An 18,813-nucleotide genomic window follows, 5' to 3' on the forward strand; every position below is an offset into this window, starting at 1 on the left:
CAAACTCCCATTTCAAATTTCTGCTTATAAAGCCAATTTTACTTGCAATGCTCAAGTTTGTTGTGTTCCTAGGGAATGTTGTTATGGTTCTTTTCTTTCATAAACACAACAGTAATTGTTGTTAACACTGACATTGGATTTTAATTAGCTAGAAGTCAGTCATTTTGTAAACTATTCCTTTCTCTCTCCTCCTGATATTTGAGAGGTTGATTTCCAAGAAAGAGCAAAGCTGGAAGGAGCAAATTCCCTCAGCTGCCCTACAGCTTGCCTTGTCTCCCCATGGATACTCACAGCCCCAAGGGCAAGTGCTGGGGGAGAGCAGTGCTTCCAAACTGTGCATGAGTGTGCCCACTTCTCAGTTCAAGTGGGCTTCTCAGAAAGTCAGAGGAGCTGAATGGAGGGTGGAGGGAGGGCAGCTGAGCTCCTCTGCAGAGCTGGAAATGACAAGTAAGAGCCCTGAGTGTGTGATGTGGTCTGAGTGGAGGAGGGTGAGCACCTTGCATCACACACATCACACATGCAGCATCCTAAGTAACGGAAGTCCGGCTTTGAACATCTTTCCTGTCACTGTCATCAGAGATCTGTGGTGAAAGATGTTTGGATTTTTCTGGATGTAGATTTCATGTCTGTGTCTGAGTCATGAAAAAGCAAAATTTCTGACAAAAGATGGTATATGTGGTAGCTTTGGTTTTTAATGTCCCAGGAGTAGATTGGTTAGATCATTATGACAGCATCACAGAACTCCTAAAGTTGGTTTCTGCTTTCAAACATGCTGAAGCTGTGCCCATGCTACACAGCTGTTCTGCATTAAGCATGTCCCAAAGACAGATAATTTTTTGTTAATTTTGAGTGCTCAAACCAGTCCATTTGGCATATAGGTAATACTCTAGCAGAGGCTTTGGAGTATTGTGATTTGTGTTTAGACTATTATCTCAAAATAAGTCTAGAATTTTTTAAGCAGGAGGACATGAGACAATAGTCACACTTCAGATGATTTTTGGTTCTCTCAGACTCCCTTGGGTTGAAAGAAACCAGAAATGAAATGTATTTGGCAACATGATCCTGTTGATAATTCAACAGCAACAGCTGGCAGAAGACCAGCCAAAAGCTATTCTGCATAATCAGAACTAGGTTTCAAAGCAGATGGATGTTATCCATAATGTTATTTGGAGAATAGCATTTTTAGTTGAGTGCACAATAAATTATTGCCTTCAGCTTTGTTTTTGGCTCTGACTGACAGTAGGAGTGGTGTTTTAATTTGTGTTATAGCGAGGACAAATAGAAGGCAAAGTGAGAGTCAGACCCTAAAACAAGAGAATGAAAATGAGAAACATTGGCACAATATTTCTCAACAGAACAAGAAATGCTGAGAAATCCTATTAAACAGCTATATTTCATTAAAATGTTCTGAAGGAATATGACCTCAGCCTGAAAATGAGGACACTAAGTGTTCTTGTGAGACAAACACTATTTGAAATCCTGTGTCGCTTTGTATGCCATTGGGAAATTTTTCCCACTTCTCAGTGAGTATTACCTGAAGATGAATGCAACTTTATATAGAGTATCCAAAAAGAAAAGCAGAGAAAGCCTGTCTGACTCAGCACCTTCATGACAAGAAGCAGGTAAAACAATATAGGCAATGTGCCATGCCTTGAAAGTAGTTTTCAGGAGACAAGAGTTTCTCTTAGTTGTGATTTAGTTTTACAAATTTAAGTGCTCAAAGGAAGACAGTACTTGCTGGATGCTGATGTGAACTTTTCCATCTTCTGTCTCTGCTTGTGTATTTAAAATTTAGTGTTCAAGACCAGCTTCAGGCTGCCCATGGCTCTGCAAATACACTCAATTACAACTTACAGCATCCTTGGCTAGTCCAGTTATCAGCTCTCCATACATTTCTGTTTGAAGCATCTCAGTCCTCATGAACAAAATTTGCCTTTCTCAGCTGTGCCTCCTGAACTTGGTCAATTCCATTGTTTCACAGTTGGGATTTTGAGAGAAACCCTGCACTACCTGGATTACTGGGGGTTAAAAGAAAACTCTTGATTACCCTGAAAAATTAGACTAGTGTAAACAATTTCAGCTCTTGTATATATTGGATAGAAGATGACTGGCTATTTCTGACTTTTCTCTTATTGCATGTGGAATGCTTCTATCCAGCCACCTAAAACCAATTTGAAATGATAGATAAAAAAGATGGAGAGAGAGATACTGGGGGGAATTTTGAGCTGACACTGGGGAAGAAGATCAAAACACAATATTTCAAAGAAAAAATGGTTTCTTTTTTTTCTTCCTCCATCTTCACTCCAAACCTACTCTGACCAGTAAACTGTACTATCTCCATTGTACAAGAAAGGGAGGCCACAGAAGATTTTCAAGCCAAAATTTCTCAGATTGTGCAATGCCTGTATCTTCCAAAAGCTTTCCTTCCACGTACAGTCATAATGTCTGGGTGTAGGAGAAGAGACTACTCCCTGTATGCAGGAGGTGTCTACTCTGGTTTTTTGGGTTTTTTTGGTTGGTTTTTTTTTTTTTTTTTTTGCTAAAGGTGGTCATTACTGCTGTCATCTAAAACTTACCAGTCTAAGCTTCCCTTGTGGTCTGTGAGAAAGCTGGGCCCTCCCAGAAGGGGCTTGTACCTATGGGACCCCTCCATAACTCTGTCACCGGGTAACTGGTTTGGACTAAATGGCTCCTTTCTGAGGTGGCTGACAGTGGGAGATGAGTGTCCTGGCTTCTGTTCTCATCCATTGCCACTGCCCACCCTCCTGGGAGCTCTGAGATATCCTGTGTCCCTGCAGGGGAGGATGCTGGGCTGTCTTTGGTAGTCCTGTGGTCTGCAGTCAGGCCTTGTGAAAGGTTCAGGTGAAGTCAGGGGAGTTGCTCTGGTATCTCATGAAGGGCAGAAAAGCAGAGGATCTGATCAGAATAGGTAAAATTTGTCCTTCTGAAGGTAACCCGTGTATTTGAGATGTGGAGCCCTACTTTGGCTTTTACTGTGGGTGTGCTTTATGACAGCTGCATACATGGCACCTCCCCACAGCCCAGATGAGCCTCACCTTCAACTCTCGCCATCTCTCCTCCTTCCCTTCCCCATCCCACCCCACTTTACTTTGAACAAAAGGATCTGGGGTGGGCTTTCCAGTGGTGTGGCTCACTGAGAAGCTGATTGATTTTGTTAGCAGCAGTAGATGTGCTCTGGGGAGTGTTTGCTGCTGTCCTGCTGGGCCTGTTGCTGCAGACTCTCCCTGTCACAGTGGGTACCTGCTCTGCAGGGATGGCTGCAACAGGAGCAGGGCTCTCCTCTGAAGGAGTAACTTGAGCAAGCCTCCAGTGGTGCTAAGAAAGAAGAAAACCAGTGCCTCTTGCTCATTGGCCTTGTCCTCCATCTCAAATCTCAGCATATTCTTTTGCAGCAGGGTCTTTGGTGAGCTGTGGGGTGTGTGGGAAAGGCAGCTGGCAGCTTCCTCTCACACATGCACAGTGGAACATGGAGAGTGAGGATTCACAAATACAGAGGTGGTGGGAAAGTGGAGGGCAGGGAAGCAGGTGTGCTTTGGAGAAGGTCAAGAGGCTCTTGAGTGGGGTGTCTGTGGCACTGACACTGCTGGGGAGGCTGTTGTGCAGCAATGGCACCAGCCAGGCACAGAGCACAGCTTGCTGATGGAGAGACCCCCTCCTTTGCACTCCATCATTACAGCTGCTGCTGCCTGATATTAACTCTTCCTCAGCTCTTCATAGGGAGGCTCCTGCCAGATGGGAGCCAGATGGCTCTGGGACCTGTGTAGGCAGTGAGTTGCAGCAGCTGGTGAGGGCATTGTAGTGCAAAGACTGCATTGTATCTTCCTGTCCATCATCACTGCATTCCTCTGCCCCCTTCTCCGTTAAAATCAGCTTCTTCCTGCTGCACAAACAGCTCTCCTTTAGTGTTGTCCTGTCAGACAGGGCTGACAATACTGCAAATTGATGCTGCCTCTGGTGTTTAGACTCGATGAAATACGTGATACAGGAGCAACAGAGTAATCTGGGCTTTGCAACTGCCCTGCCCTCCAAGACACATAACAGCTGCCAGCAATATGTGAACATAACTGAATATCTGAAACCACACAGCATGTGGCAGTCCTTTTGCTATGCTACCCAAGAATTAAAATGTTTGTAGGTTTTGACATTGTCCAGATATTGCAGGGAATTCTAAAATTCCATTGCATATCTTTTCTGCAGTATTCTTGAAGTCCATCAGTATTGTCAAACTGTTTCTTTTTCTTCATCAGTCTCATGAGTTAGCCAAAACATCCTCATAATATTCCTGAGCTCTTTACTGACTGAGCACCCAGACCACAATTCTAGCTGGGTCATCTGTGTGACTGAAAAGAATAAAGGGAAAATCCCTGGAGCCTGGACCCCTCAGTCTTCTCAACCTGTTGAGCTCAGCTGTGCCCCACTGGAGATGAATTATATTGCCTCATCTGGGAGATCCCAAATCCACAGGCTCATTTCTACTTTTCATTATCATTCACAGTGTTCCCAGGTTTGGGGTTTTTTTCCAGCAGGAATAGAAGGTACAGCCCTTTCCCAGCAGAATTTTAAATTCAAGGTTAGGACTTGTTTTTGTTTCCTGGTCAGTAGAACAACCAAAGTGGACCTTCAGGAAAGGGTTGTATATGGGACCTTTTGAATTTGATGAAAGAACAGATGCGGGAACAATGGATAAGAGAGAGATCCAGTCAAACATTAGGAAGTGTGATTCTTGCTTTACATGGACAGGTTGCTTTCACTGTTGGGAGGCATGTCAGTGCTTTGCTTCCCTGGAATGGGAAGCAACCATAGGAGGGTTTCAAGTTTTGGTGGGTATCTTGGTGTCCAGGACAGAGAATGACCCAGAAATTGTGACTATAATGTGCTTTAAAAATGCCATTGCTTGCTGATTTTTGTGTTGAAAGCATCATGCAATCATAGAATACAATGGGTTGGAAGAGACCCATCTGGATCACTGAGTTCAGTTCCTGGCCCATCACAGGACACCCCAACATGTGCCTGGGAGCATTGTCCAGGTGCCTCTTGAATTCAGCCCAAGCTTGGTGCTATGACCACTACTGTTAGTTGCTTTCTAGATGCTTCTGAGCATCCAGCCCTGTGACTCAGCTAAACCCTGACCCTACCTAACTGCAGCTGTTGTTAGTACAGGAGCCCAGTGATTTAGAGATGCTGCCCTGTGCCCAGATTTTCATTTTCCCCAGCTGTTGGAATTGACTTGGGATTACCCTCAACTTGAAGTCACGGTTCTGTAGGGGAATGGAAGTAACATCCTGTTTTTTCTGTCTTCTCACAGAAGTGGAAGATGAAAGGCAGTTTCATTCAACACTTTGTCAGCGGTCTCTGCCTGGAAAACCAGACTGGAAGAGTGGTGACCAGCCCCTGCCAAGCAGGTGTACCTGGCCAACAGTGGGAGCTGCTGCAAGCAACATGATGGTAGCACAGAGATCTCCTTGTTTCTTTGTGCATGAGACTTTGGGAGCAGAGGGAGGCAGGAATGGTTTTGTATGTCTGACCTTAAATGTCACCACTTCAGCTGAGCACTTGATGGTTTTGAGCTTTTCAGAGAAGAAGCTGGGGGTGAGAGGAATCAGGACAGTTGTCAAAATCTTCCCATCTATTGTCTTAAGTTCTCCTTTGTAGCTGATGCCTGTGCACAGCTGCACCTAGAGATGGAGGAGGACCCAGCCCAATACTTGCAGCTCTCCCCATCCTTTCCTTTCTCTGCATCCAGAGTCCACAACCTTCAGTCCAGCAGCTTAGGCTATGCTTGTACAAACACTGGTAGCTCTTTGGCTTCCCTGGCTTTTTGCTCTAACGTCATGCACCTATATGTCTCTCAGTGAGGACTGTCCAGAAGAGTCATCATGATCAGTGGAGAGGCTGGGAAGGAGCTAGCAGATCCTGGGGGCAGGTTTGTCACCTCTTTTTGGTAGGCCCATTTCCTTCCTCTGCTGATGTTGGGCAGTGCTGACAAGAGAGATTGAAAAGGGACACTGTTTTACCAGCCTAACCAGGGATTGTTTCAGGGACTATTCCCTGCTGAAGTCTTCCTTCCAGCTTTTTTATGTGTGGAAGGCCAGCCCTGCCTCCAAGAGTGGCCCAATCCTGCAGGTTCAGGCTACCATGTTGTGGTGGAGCCAGTCAGAGACAGGTGCCAGCCCCTGGGGATGTTAGGGGAGCTGGGGCTGTTCTCTGGCTGCTCTTCCTGGTGCTGCCAGCCACTGCCCAAAGGTGCTGGGCAGCACACACAGACAGAGGTGCTGCACATGGCTCAGGCTGTGGGAGCAGCCCACCCAGATCCCCACTGTGAGAGACAGAAGGGGCCACAGCAGACTTCTTGCTGCTGGCTGGGCAGGGCCACACTTCTCATGCTTGTCTCTCCAGCTCTGCACAGCCCCGTGAACAGAGCCTGGCGTGACAAACCACCCACTCCCTTGTCTAGTTGCTTTTCCTTCTGTCTTTGAGAAAGACAAAAGGGACATAGACAAAACCCCAAAAGGCTTGGGGCTGCTCCACTTTTGACACCCCCCTCTCCTCCTGATGAGCACCCTGGGGAGAGGTTAGCTGGTGAAGCTGAAACTGCCCCCTGCACAAAGGCTGCCACAGTGTAGGGCTGCCCTGAGAGAGGCTCCTTTGTGTTCTGGAAATACCAAAGGCACTGGTGGTCTCTAGCTAACATCCCAAATCCTGCTCCCAGTTACCAGTCAGCTCTAGCTTCATGTGGGTTTTCAAACCTGCCAAGGGATGCTCACCTATTCAAATAATGTCCCCACAACTTTACCTTCTCCTAACTAGATCTGTTAAATTTTCCTCTTGAGACTGATTTTGTAAACCAACCCTCCTTTCCAAGAACCTGACAGGGGAACCAGATGGTGGGACCATCTTCATTAGGCAATTGCTTGCCTGGATCCTTTCTGATCTGTGTAGAAGAAACAGGTTGTTCATGAACAGCTGTTTACTTTTGATCATGTTTGTATCTGTTTTTAATTCTTTCTCTTAGCTTGGTATTAGCCCAAACATTTGACAAAAGAACAGATAATGTTCTTTGCATATTGCATGTGCTTAGTCTGAAAACTGGACAATGTTTTTTTGTTCTTGGTTTAAAAAAAAATTAAATCCATCATCATCATGTGGCAGGAGCTCTTATCCTGTCTCCCCCTTCACTTTGATATCAGATCCCCATCTTAGCCCTGATTAGCCAAAAGAATGACCTGCCTGCACTGTGAAAACTCACAAGGGAGTTCCTTTTGATCCTTACAGAATGGTGCAGCTGCTCTTCTCTGTGGAAATGAGGGCACTGACTCTGCAGTGATTTCTCTTTCCTATATAGAGATGCTTTGGGCCAGAACCACTGAGGTTAGGAGAGGGCAGAGAAGGAAGGAAAATAGCCTAGGAATGGAATGAGAGCGGGCCAGACAGACCCGTTGAGGGCAGAGATGCCACCCTATTAGCTACTGCATTTTTAACAAGAATCTTCAGGAAATGGTCCTTTCAGAATAGCATCATTATGCTGTAGGAGATAGGAACAGTCAAGTTTTTACCTACCTGACTTGAAAAATATTGATACAGAGACAGATGAAGGGCCGCTGAGCAGGTACTGTTTGTAAGCTCTGTATACAATGAAGTGTGAAAGGATTACATGTTTTCATCAAAGCACAGCCCAAGTGGGCCATCTGACCTCCCCCCATTTCACTCTCCAGCAGCTTTTGTGCTGCAGCTAACAGCGTGTTCACTCCTCTACCAGGTCCTGCCTCCTTGCTCCCTGCTCCCACTGTGTGTGTGCAGCTTTCTTGCAGTTCCTCCTTCATAACCACTCTGGGACCAGGACCCAGCTCCTCTACAAGCAATGCTCCTGACTGCTGCAGACCACAGAAGCTCTGCTTGTTTCCAGTCCCCAAGCTCTGGGCCAGCACAGTGGCTGCTGCCCTTGGCTGTGTGTTTGGCCCCCGTGCTGGAGGCTGCTGACTGCTCCTGGGGCACACACACCTGGACTGGCTGTGTTGGTTTATTTGTGCCTCTTTCCTGCTGCTCTCCTGGCAGAGTGTGAACTGGCATCCTTCTGGGCTGTAAGCTGGGGCTGCTGAGGATGGGACACTCCTTCTTCAGGTGCTGTGGCCTGGGGGAGGAAAGGGCAAAGGTGGACATAGGCTAAATGTTAGTAACTCAATTTGCTTGTGGAGTTTGGAGTTTCATTTTTTAATTCTACTTGGTTTTGGACTTGTTCACCTGAGGTCACCTCCCAACCGCTCACTCTTCTGTCAGCTAAAGCATTGCTTTAGCTCAACTCAGACCTCCCCACACATCATCTTTTGGAAGCTGTTGGGTTCCAACGTGTTTTAGCAGTTGCTGAAAAGGAAGTACATTACAAAAGGCTGCTGTCAAGTGTGGGCAAACTGAACTTATTCTTGGAATAAACAAAGTCTTGTTCAAACTTATTATTAGCATGCTCTACACTTCCCTTGCACTGAAGGGAAGGAAGAACAGTGTTATCTCTATTTTTTCCCCAAGGTCCATCCAGTGCCATGTTTTGTAACAGGTGTCTGTTAGGATTTCTTCAAGAAAACTGACTATATGTAACAGTCAGACCAAGCAGCTGCTCATTCTTGTTTTCCTGTTTATTTTAAACTGCCCCCTAGACTGTCAAGACAGAGAATTTGCATTGGTAATACCCTTAAAGAAAGCTGTTACTGTATCAGAGCATCCCCTGTAATTTCCTGTGCTGTGAACCAATGGGAGTTTATTTAAGAGGAGCTGAATCTACTGTTGTACAGAAATTGGATTCAAAAGGTTTATTTTTCCCACTCATTTGTAAGTTGCACTTTGCCAGATGTAATTTATGTGGAATCCAGATTAGTTTTCCTTTCTCTTCAAAAAAAAGCATGTGCCAGAATCTGTTTAATGCCTGGAATAAAATCCATTTTGAAATAAGTGTTTCAGCCTGTTCTTATTCCCCTTTGCTTCCTCTACTGGAAAAGTGTGTTCTTTCCTGCCTGGTGCCTGCTCTGTCTCCCCCTGGGTTTGTTCCCAGGTGCACAGACTGCAGTTCCCTGCGTGGCTTTGTGGGCTGCCTCAGGAGAGATGCTGCTGGGGTACAGGGGTGTGCCAGCTGAAAAGCACTGGAATGGTTCTCAGCTGGGTAGGGAGGCAGGTATCCTTCCTGGCAATTAATGGGCTGACTTTCAGCTGAAAGAAATAGCTGGAATTGTGGGGAATTACTTCTTCCTGTTACCCCCTCCTTGATATTTTCCTTAAGCTAGCAGCCTGCCTATTTTTTACATAAGCCCCCCAAAGACATTTCTTTTGCTTCTGGCTTGAGGGCAAAGAGGCATCACCACCCACAGATGTCTCCTAGCATGTGCATTGCTGGGCTTCAAATATTGTGACTCTGCAAGGAGGCTGATAAGCTTTTCTAACCTCATATAATTTAAAACAAAAAGAGAGGGCAAAAAGAAAAAGAGAGATAGAAGAAAAAACAAGAGAGAGGGGGGAAAAAAAAGAGAGAAAAAAGGAAGTCTAGCCAGCCAATTTGGAGACTTTAAAATCAGAGCTTAACAGCCTGCCAGTTCACCTGGCAAAAGCTTTTTCAAACTAGGATCAGCTGGGTCTGAGTGTACAGAAAGTGGCTGTGCCAGAGCATCTGTCCAAGGAAGGAGGATGAAGGTATGCTGGAAATCAGCTGCTGTGGGGGAACCACTGCTTATCCATGCTACCTGATGTTTGAGTGTGGGAGAACTCAATAGAAAGGAGAAGATTTGGGGCTTTCTCTCTTAGTGCTGCTTTTGCAGGAGCAGATATTTGGGCTGTGTCCCTGGAGCCCTGCCATGCCCCCCCTGAGTGATGACCACCAGGAGGTTCCCAGGCTGTAGTGATGGCTGGGAAGACTTTTTTAGTCCTGCCTAGGAAAATGATAGGGTTTTGATCTTCTGAAGAGCCAGACTGGGGGGGCTGGGAGGGAAGGAGAAATGGGTGAGGGGTGGGTTACCCTCTGAGCAGGACAGGGTCAGACATGCGCTGCTCTGACACATACATAAGGTACAGAAGAGTTTGGAGTAGAAACAGGTGCCCCAAAAGAGACTAGAACATCATGTGGGAAGAATTATAGGGGAGCAATTTCTCTGCTGGAGGCTGAAAACTTAGAAACACCATGTCCACAGCTGGGTCAAATTCAACAGATGATTTATCTGAAAAGGAAAATCAAGTGTTATTTGGATTTGTTGGGGTTTTTTTGGGGTTTTTTGGGTTGGTTTTGTTGGGTTTTTTAAAATACTCAAATACTTAATGTGCAAACTCACAAGGCAGATTTTTTTCTCAGAAATAGAAGTATTCTCCAGGCTACATTCAGTGACAAATCTAGGTGCTAAAGGACCATCTTTTTCTGCAGTTTGTTAACAGGCATTTTCTTGATACAGAGACCTTATGGGAATGTCTCTTAAGTCTCAAGGCCCTCTGCTGTTAGGCTGCAGGGTGTGTGGAAGGGGATCTCTCTAGCCCTCCAGCTGGACTTCTTCAGCATTTTAGAAGTACATTCTCAGTTCAGAAGCATCTGGACCTGACTGCTGCTGTTCCCTCAGGCAAGCATCTCAACATACTCCCTTTTTCTCTTGGTCTCTACTGCTTGGTGAGTGTTCAGACAGAGCCTGAAGAGCTCCTGTATCCCTCTCTTTTAGGGGGCCTAAGATTCATTCCTTTACCATGACTTGTGAGAACTTCAAACAGAAGCAGAGAAGCCCTGGAGAACTGCGAATATTGAAATTAGATGTTTAGATCTACTTGAAACAAAACTTGTTTCCAATATGTTTGTTTTGCTGCTATAGTAGCAAAAAATCAGCAGTACAGTACCCTGTGAAAATAAATAGGATATTTGCAGCATGCTGGGCTTCTGGCTCTGCTCTTCCAGTGGAGAACTCTGTGCCCATGTGGGGACAGCAGGCATTGTCTTTCCATCACTCTCCCAGATGGGGTGCCAGGTAGCAGCCACCCCCATTTCTAGGGCTTTGTTTGTGTAAGGTGTTTTGCAAACAGCTGTGATTTAGTCTAGAGCTGTGTTAAAAAATGTTCCTTTGCTGCAGCATGTTGCAAAGGAGCCACTGGGCAAGGGAAGTCTGGAGACATGAGGGAAGTGAACAACATTTTGGTTTTTTGATTGATCTGGATCTGTTTGAGAAATGCTGCTTAAATCTCACCGGGACTGACCAGTAATTAAAACCAGAACAAGGTAGTATTTCTGTGCTGAAAATGACACTGGTAAGTGTTCAGTTATTTGTTATTTTGAAACATCCCATCTGAATGGAAATAGCAACTTCTGCTTGACTTATTGATGAAACTTGTGCTTTACAAATCTGAGTCGTTACAATAAATTCAGTTTCATCTGTACTGCATGGTGGAAAAAAAATGAGAGCAAAGATAACAAAATAATCCACTTGGGACAAACTGTGCTTTGAATATGATTTTGGTGGAAACCAGCTTCTCTCTCTGATTTCCATGGAAACTAGTACAGCTTACCATTGCCTGCAGCAGAGCTGAGCTTGGCAGTAACAGCAGCAGTGTGCTGTGTGATGAGCTGGCCAGTGCCTGGGGGAGGCACAAATTCATCAGCATCATGTGAACAAAATGGGCTCACTGACCCAAAAGGCCACCCATGAATCCCTCTGCACTTCCAGGTCTGTCTGCTTTCTTTTCCCAATGGCTCTTCTCCCTGAATTTTTTGTTCAAGAGTGCAGGGCTGCTTTGCCTTTCCTCATCCCCGTCCCAGCTGTTGGGTGGATTTCAGTGTGCCCTTCTCAAGCAGCCTGAGCTCCTTGTGAGCATGGTGGCTGTTACCTGCCGGAGTGGCTGTGAGCATTCCCGGGCTCCATCCCAGCTCTGGGGGTCCCTTTGCCCCTCCTGCCTTGGCATTTCTTGTCACTGCCCCTTGGGGCTGCCATGGGCTCTCCTGGTGGTTATTCAGTTCTGGCTTCCCTGCAGCACCTGGGTGCCAGAGCTGGCCCTGCAGCAAAGCAAAGCTGTAGTTTGGAAGTGCCCACAGCAGTTTCAAAGAAGAGAGACACCTGCAGACAAAGTACAGAGAACAGTTTATTTGAAGAGATGGCATATTTTATAGCTCACCAAAGTTTGTGTGTGAATTTTTTACCCACCAAACCACCTTTTTTCCCAGTCCTGCCAACATATAATGAGGGCAAACCAGAAATCATGTCAATGCTGGTGTGTTTTGAAGGTGATGGCTGGCATTTCACCCCTACTGAAGAGATGCAGTGTTGTTCCCAGTGCTGTGGCAAGCAGAAAAGCAATGGGCAGGGAAGTGCTGAAGTAGGTACGAGGTTTGTTTAGGCTAAATCACCCAGCGTGTGAGAGATGATGATATGGTGTGGCAGCCTGTTGATGAAAATGAGGAATTAAATATGCAACAGGTGTGGCAAAGTCTAAAAACGTACCAGAGGGTCTTGTGCTTGGGGTGGAATTAGTTCAAGCTGGTACTTTCACGGCTCCTCTCAGAGCTTCGGTGCAGATTGTTCAATCTCTCAATTTTATCTCTCCTAAACGGTTCTTTAACTGGAGGCTGCGTGGTTATAACGCTGTTTACAAGGACAATGATGTGCAAGTCCCTTTAATTACCCCAAGATGAAGTGTCTCGTCTGCTTTTCTTCTGAGAAGATGAGAGCAATGTTCAAAGAGACCCACTTGGTACTGGAGCATTTTTCAAGGCAATCAACTTTTCCAAGCTCTTTTCCCCCCAAGCAATCTAAATGCTAAATAGATCTTTAAAATAATTACCATATCTAAGACGAGAAGCCATTTTTCCCTGCAAACACCTGATGCTCATTAGCAACATTTAACGTGTCACACATCACCTCTGTTTACTCTAAACTTTCACGGCAGGAGTTTGTCAGATATCTGCAAGTACTGAGCTCATGCTGAAGAGTCTGAGAAAGCTCTAGAGCACGAATCCTCTGTCCTGAGAGGGAGAGGTCTGTATTTCTTCAGAACTATTCAATTTCTCCCTCCCAGTTTCATGTTGATCTTGTTGAAAATAAATAATCGTGCCAGTGACCTGCACCAGCCTGGCAGCAGTGTAAGCCAGGTACCCAAATCAGAGATGAGCTTAGCCTGGAGCAGCAGGGCTGTACAAAAGTTGGCTTCCACCTGTCTCTGCAGCTTCTCTCTGCCAGGGTAGAGCAGTACACAGCTGGGTCACTGGTGGGGACCTGCAGCATCCCAGAGCCCTTGGCAGGACCAGCAGCTGCCAGCACAGCTGGAGCCCCTTTGCCCAGGGACATCTGTGGCACCTCCCGAACTGCGAATCCCCGGGGCTGCCACAAGGCTCTGCGCTGCCTTTCCCAGAGTCCTGCTAGGGAAATCCATAGGAGGGCGTTGCTTGCCGTGCCTCACACGGCTGGCAGGAATTGTTGGAAAAGAAATGAAATTTAGCAAAATATTTAATTATAGTGAGTTGTGTGTGAACTGGTTTGTTAAAAAGTAGTTTTGTAGCCGTTGAAAGTGTGTGTTGGGTTCTGTGTGTAACCTAGCAGGTAGTCTTAGGGATTTAATAAATAATTAAACTAGTGCAGGAAAGTAAGAATGCTAACCTGTCTGGAGGCAGCATACAATGCTCTCAGAATAAGATAAGCAGAGGATTAATGATCTTGTTTGTGAACCAAGGAATGTATCACAAGGGGTCTGTGACCAGGCAAGGGGAACGGGGAACTGTTTCTTGGAGACTTTGTTGTGAATTGCATGTATAAGAGGGAAGCACCCATACGTGAATTTGGGGGCTCGGATTTTGGGACGTGAGTCCCCCACGCTCCCCGGGCCCTTAATAAAGCACCCACAAAACTTATCCGAGTTTTGTGTCATTTATCAGTCGGGCAACAGAATCACCCTCACCCTTGTACCAATGCAGTGTATCAGAGCAGGAGCAGACTCTTTGGGAAACTGGGGTTTCCCAAGCTGGAGCTGTTCTTAGCTCTGCCTGTTAAAGCTCTTCTCCTTTGGACTTCACATGGTAATAAAGTTTGGTTTGAATAAAGGATGTGTGGTTCTAACCTAGTGGTTGAAGGGCTTTCAGTCTCTGGAGCAAGGCCTGGAGTCCAAGATTACTTCAGGAATTACTTTGCATTTTTATTCAGCAACTATTTAATTTCAAGCTCATAAACAGCCTTTGGAACAGTGCCTGGAATGAAAGACCTTCCTGTGAATACCCCAGCTGCTACTAGGAAATTATAATTACTTTCCCTCTGGTGCAGGTCATCCTCAGATTTTCCATACCTCATCATAAGACATTCAACATTTTGTCTTCTAATCCTTCTTGCCAGCCCCAGACAAGCCTATGCAGCTTGGTGAAATAGAGAAAGCTTTGGCTCCTTGTCTTTCTATTTATTTCTTTCTATTTATTTGCAATGGCTGTGTTTGGAGGAGGCTTCCCAAATCAAGTAAAATGGAGGAACAATTTGTTCAGGAGTTCCTTAGCACTTATTCACACAGGTGGACTGAACACAGCTGAGACTGGAGTGCTTCTGTGTGGGTGTTGAAGTGGATCCTGAATTGTGAAGACTGAAATGTGCATATCTGGTGTGCATCCAGCTTTGAACAACAACTGAACATTTTATAATTCCAAAAATCTAATGATCCAAACGATTCAAGTCCCACCCACAGCCTTTGCATATGGGCTTCTGGACACCAAACATGATCTGGGGTGCAGCCTGGAAAAGAGTTTGAAATCATCTGACTTTGAGTGGTGTTTTGGCTAGGATGCCACGAATCCCCTTTAATGCACACTTCTTGAACTTCTTATTCAAATCAATCATTTGAATAATGTGTGCTTCATTACCATAGGGGTTCTTATCCCTGCAATACCCTGCAAACAAGGCTGAAGGTGCCCGAGTGAGGGGAGGCCACAGGACCCTTTCATGGGTGTGCTTTGCATGGTAATGCTCTCAGCTGTGACCTGTGTGAGCTCAAAAGCCTCCAGACACCATGTTCATTAGTAAAAAGGATGATAAAATCTCAGACAGGTTTTTTTTTGTTGTTGGTTTTTTTTTTTTTTTTTGTGTGTGTGTGTTGCTCAGAGAAAAAGCAGACACTGCTGTACAAATTCCCTCTGAATTAGCAGTAAAACCTGACCCAGAGGACTGTGAGCATGTGTGAGAGGGGTTATCTGGGGGCTCTCCTCATACCTCAGGGTTCCCACCAGCTGATCTGTTCAATCACATCTTAACCTGACCATAATCCTGGCGAGTGAGGGAAAGGGAGCCAGCAGGAAAGGGCCAGTGCCTGCTGCAGTGATGAGTGACCAGGCAGGTCCTGAAAGCTGTAAGAGGTTTTAAGGAGATCAATATTCCCTGTGCACTCGTTTCTAATTGGGCTTTATTGCAGGTCTCTGATTCATGCAGTTCATTAAATGGACTCAGATGGAGTTTCTATAACTGAGTTTCAGCTCCTAAGGCACAGGATCGAAATAGCAGCAGCGAGCAATTGCCAAGGCCCCTAGAACTCATCTGGAGAAGTAATTGCAAGAGTGCTGAAGCATTAGACTTCAAAGAAATGTGGATGTGGCTAAATAGTGTTATTAATTACATTTAAGTTTACAAAAAAAGGTTATCTGCCATGTTAAGGGTCACTTTAAAAAGTATCCAGTGCCACAAAGTACATATTTCAACTGATTTGCTGCCCCACTTGCATTCTGGAGCAAGTATTTTCTGAGTTTCATGAAGCCCACCAGTGAACAGCTCCTAAACAGTAACAGCATCAGCTAGAGTTACATCATCACAAGGTCTCTCATTCTCAGGACATCGCGTTCAAAACATCAAACTTGTGGAAACAACAAGGAAAGTATATGGAAAAAACCACTATCTTTCTACCTTAGGTCTGAAACCCTTTCATCTTCCCTGCAAAATATCTGTGGGAGATGTTTGCCAAGTGAATAAAAAGCATCCAGCGAAACCCCCCAACAGCAGAGTTCCTCTGTATATCTGATCAGATACAAGTGCCATCAAGCTCATTAACCTGTTCCTGCCAGTGACCTACACCAGGTGTCTAGGGACAAACCTAGGAACAGGGCAATTGCATGGCAGTCCCTCTCCCAAAACACTCTCAGGGCCCTCAGTTACTTCTGATGCACCGACACCCTGACCCAGGGCTGTCATCCTTGCACCTAAGAGCCACCAAGGATTTCTCTTCATAAATAGGCTTATCTAAGTAAATAGGAAGAAGGCATGTTTCCATTCTCTGAGGATGCTCTGCATTAACTAATTAGCACTACTTATTGCTAGTTAGGGTGAGTGTCAGATTTTTGACAAAGGTAGAGCAGGAGATTATCAGTTAGGTGGATGCATGTGTGAGGAGGGAAAAGGAGGAAGTGCACCAAAGTGCTCATCACCATTTAACTGCTCAGCTGGCATGGGGCTGAGAATTGCATTTTACTCTTACATTCTTCCAGGAGCCACGGGAGAGTCTGGGCCAGACACACAGGTAATTTTTTCCATCGTAATTATGTGTCAAATACATTGAGGTTGGATCTCTTCTTTTCCCTGCAAGCAGGTTGGAGTGATGTCTAACTTCTGAAGACAGCATGCCTGGAGGTAGTCATGAATTTTCTATAGAAATAGTTTAAATAGAGAAGCCAGATTTATGGAGCTTAAGATGTGTTATTTGAGGTGTCCCTGGGGGCAGGTGGAGGCTGATGAAAGCCCTCCTGGCTGCTGTTCCCTCAGAAGAGGCACGTGGGGCTCTGAGTGAGCTGCTGAGGTGTCCCCAAGGAGAAAGGGGTCTGAGGAGTGACACAGGCAGGGAAGCCAGCCCACTGAGCAGAGAGCTGCCTAGGTTATGCAACGTGCTATCAAAATGTTTAGTCCATTAATTGTAAGCTGGAGGGAGGTGCCCGTTTTTCCTTGGACTTTTCAGAAGGGAAATACCTCCTGGAGCTATGGCTGACCTGATTTGGGTGCCTTTCTGCCATGAAACAGAGCAACACAGTTAAATGTAGCTCTTACTCTGTTTATATCAGACAAGCTTTGAGTTCTCTGGAATATCTGAGGTGAGTGTCCTCATTAAGATCAAATACTTGGTTATTCTCATGTGTTTCTTTCTTAAGCTTTCTAGTTGAAGTTATTTAATTTTGCATGAATAATGAGTGCTTTTACTTGGACATGATAGAGGCAAGGAATAGAGGGTGCACTGAGCAATTGTGTTGTAAACATAAAAACAAACCATGCAATTTTAGGGGACATTAAATTATTAATTCCTGGTTAAGACTAAAGCAATATCATTACTACAGTATGAAAGGCTGGTAATCTTCATTTGGAGCTGCAGGTGCAGCTGATGCAATGGTTATTTCTTTGAACTAGGTTCAAAGATAGGAAAACCTGGAGAAAACTGCTAGCATTAGCAGGGAACAAACAAAATAAATTAAATAGAAATTGAAATTAAACTCACTTGGCACAGAATTTATGACACTAATGAAATGTGCTTAGGAAGACCATTACAAGCCAGACAAGGAAAGTAGCCCTGGTTTGGCACTGGCTAAATTTCTAGAGACTGTGAGGATGGAGAAGAAACAATTCTGGATTTGGGGAATGCACTTTGAAGAGAAGATTTGAACACTTACTCTGCTTGCTATGAGCTGCTTAGTGCTTCTACTGCATTCTAGTGGCATAGCTGTACAAGCTAAGAATTCCCTCAGGGACCAAGTTAATGTATTGAGAGAGAAAGAAATCCCCCTCTGCCCCTCATTTCTTTCTTGAACCTGAAAATAGCCATCATTAAGAAAGAAATGTGAACCAAGGTTTATGTTTAGCTCTGGCAGCACAGACTTTCCATTTTCCTTGCAAGTACATGACTTGATACTGCAGGAAGATGCCTTTGCCTCCAATGAGGGGGTTGGTGTGGAAGCACAGGTGCAATTGCTTTTTTCTCCATTGCCATGTAGGGCCTGCTTCTTACCTTCCCCTGGCATTTTGCAATGCCTCTGAGCTTTCCCTTGTACTACATCACAGATTTCTCAGGCCTTTATGTATTTTTTTCCTTCTTTTACTTGAAAGCTGGAAAGATGTGGGGAGTATGGAGGGTTGCATCTGGATGGCAAGTCTGATGACCTCTAGGGACTTAACCTCTATGGCAAGACATTATTCTCAGTGTCCCATGTGACCTTTCATTCATATGAAGACAACAAGAAAACAAAATCAAATTTGACCCTTCTGCACCCTGTTTTTATCACTGGGGAGCAGTTATACTTTCTGTAACCTAGTGAATGCTACTCTTGTCACCCAAATCCACTCATGAGTACATGATGGCTTACCATTTTCAGCACTGTCCTCAGTGGCCTGGGGAATACTGAGTTCCAGCAGCTGCATGAAACTGGCCAGAGCAGGGACTCAGATGTCTCATTTTCCGTGACATGGGGTTTTCTAGTAGTGACTCCAATAGAATAATGGCTATTTTAGATTGGAAGAGAGGTCCAGGAGTTGTCTGGTCAAATGCTGCTCAGAGTGGGTCTAATGGGTCTAATCAGATCAGCACTCTGTCAAGTCTTCAATGTCTCCAAGGATGGACATTCCCCACCTCTCAGGGCAGCAGGTTTGTGTTGTGTGTGTGTAGCCCAGTGCTCATGGTAACTAAGAAGATAATTTAAATTTGGGAGTGTTTCCTGCATGGCTGATGCAGTGATGCAGAAGCAGCAATGAAATACACTAGATGGAAGCACCAGTGCATTAGAGGTCAGGGCAGCACAAGTGTTGGATCTAGTCAGTGGCAGAGCCCAGACAATACATCCTCCAAGTACACTGCCAC

At 45.2% G+C, this 18,813-nt stretch overlaps 1 protein-coding gene across 2 annotated transcripts in view; it reads left to right on the forward strand.

The window, feature by feature from the left end:
* GALNT16 (polypeptide N-acetylgalactosaminyltransferase 16) overlaps positions 1-8,961 on the forward strand; it is a 75,425-nt gene extending 66,464 nt beyond the window's left edge. For both annotated transcript variants that reach the window (XM_058026349.1, XM_058026350.1), the window contains exons 15-16: positions 5,327-5,466; positions 7,778-8,961. In XM_058026349.1, the coding sequence (XP_057882332.1) occupies positions 5,327-5,464 (138 nt within the window). In that variant the 3' untranslated portion in view covers positions 5,465-5,466; positions 7,778-8,961. The remainder of the gene's footprint in view (positions 1-5,326; positions 5,467-7,777) is intronic.
* The last annotated feature ends 9,852 nt before the right edge of the window (positions 8,962-18,813 follow it).

This window comes from Melospiza georgiana, chromosome 6, assembly GCF_028018845.1.
Source record: "Melospiza georgiana isolate bMelGeo1 chromosome 6, bMelGeo1.pri, whole genome shotgun sequence".
NCBI lineage: Eukaryota > Metazoa > Chordata > Aves > Passeriformes > Passerellidae > Melospiza > Melospiza georgiana.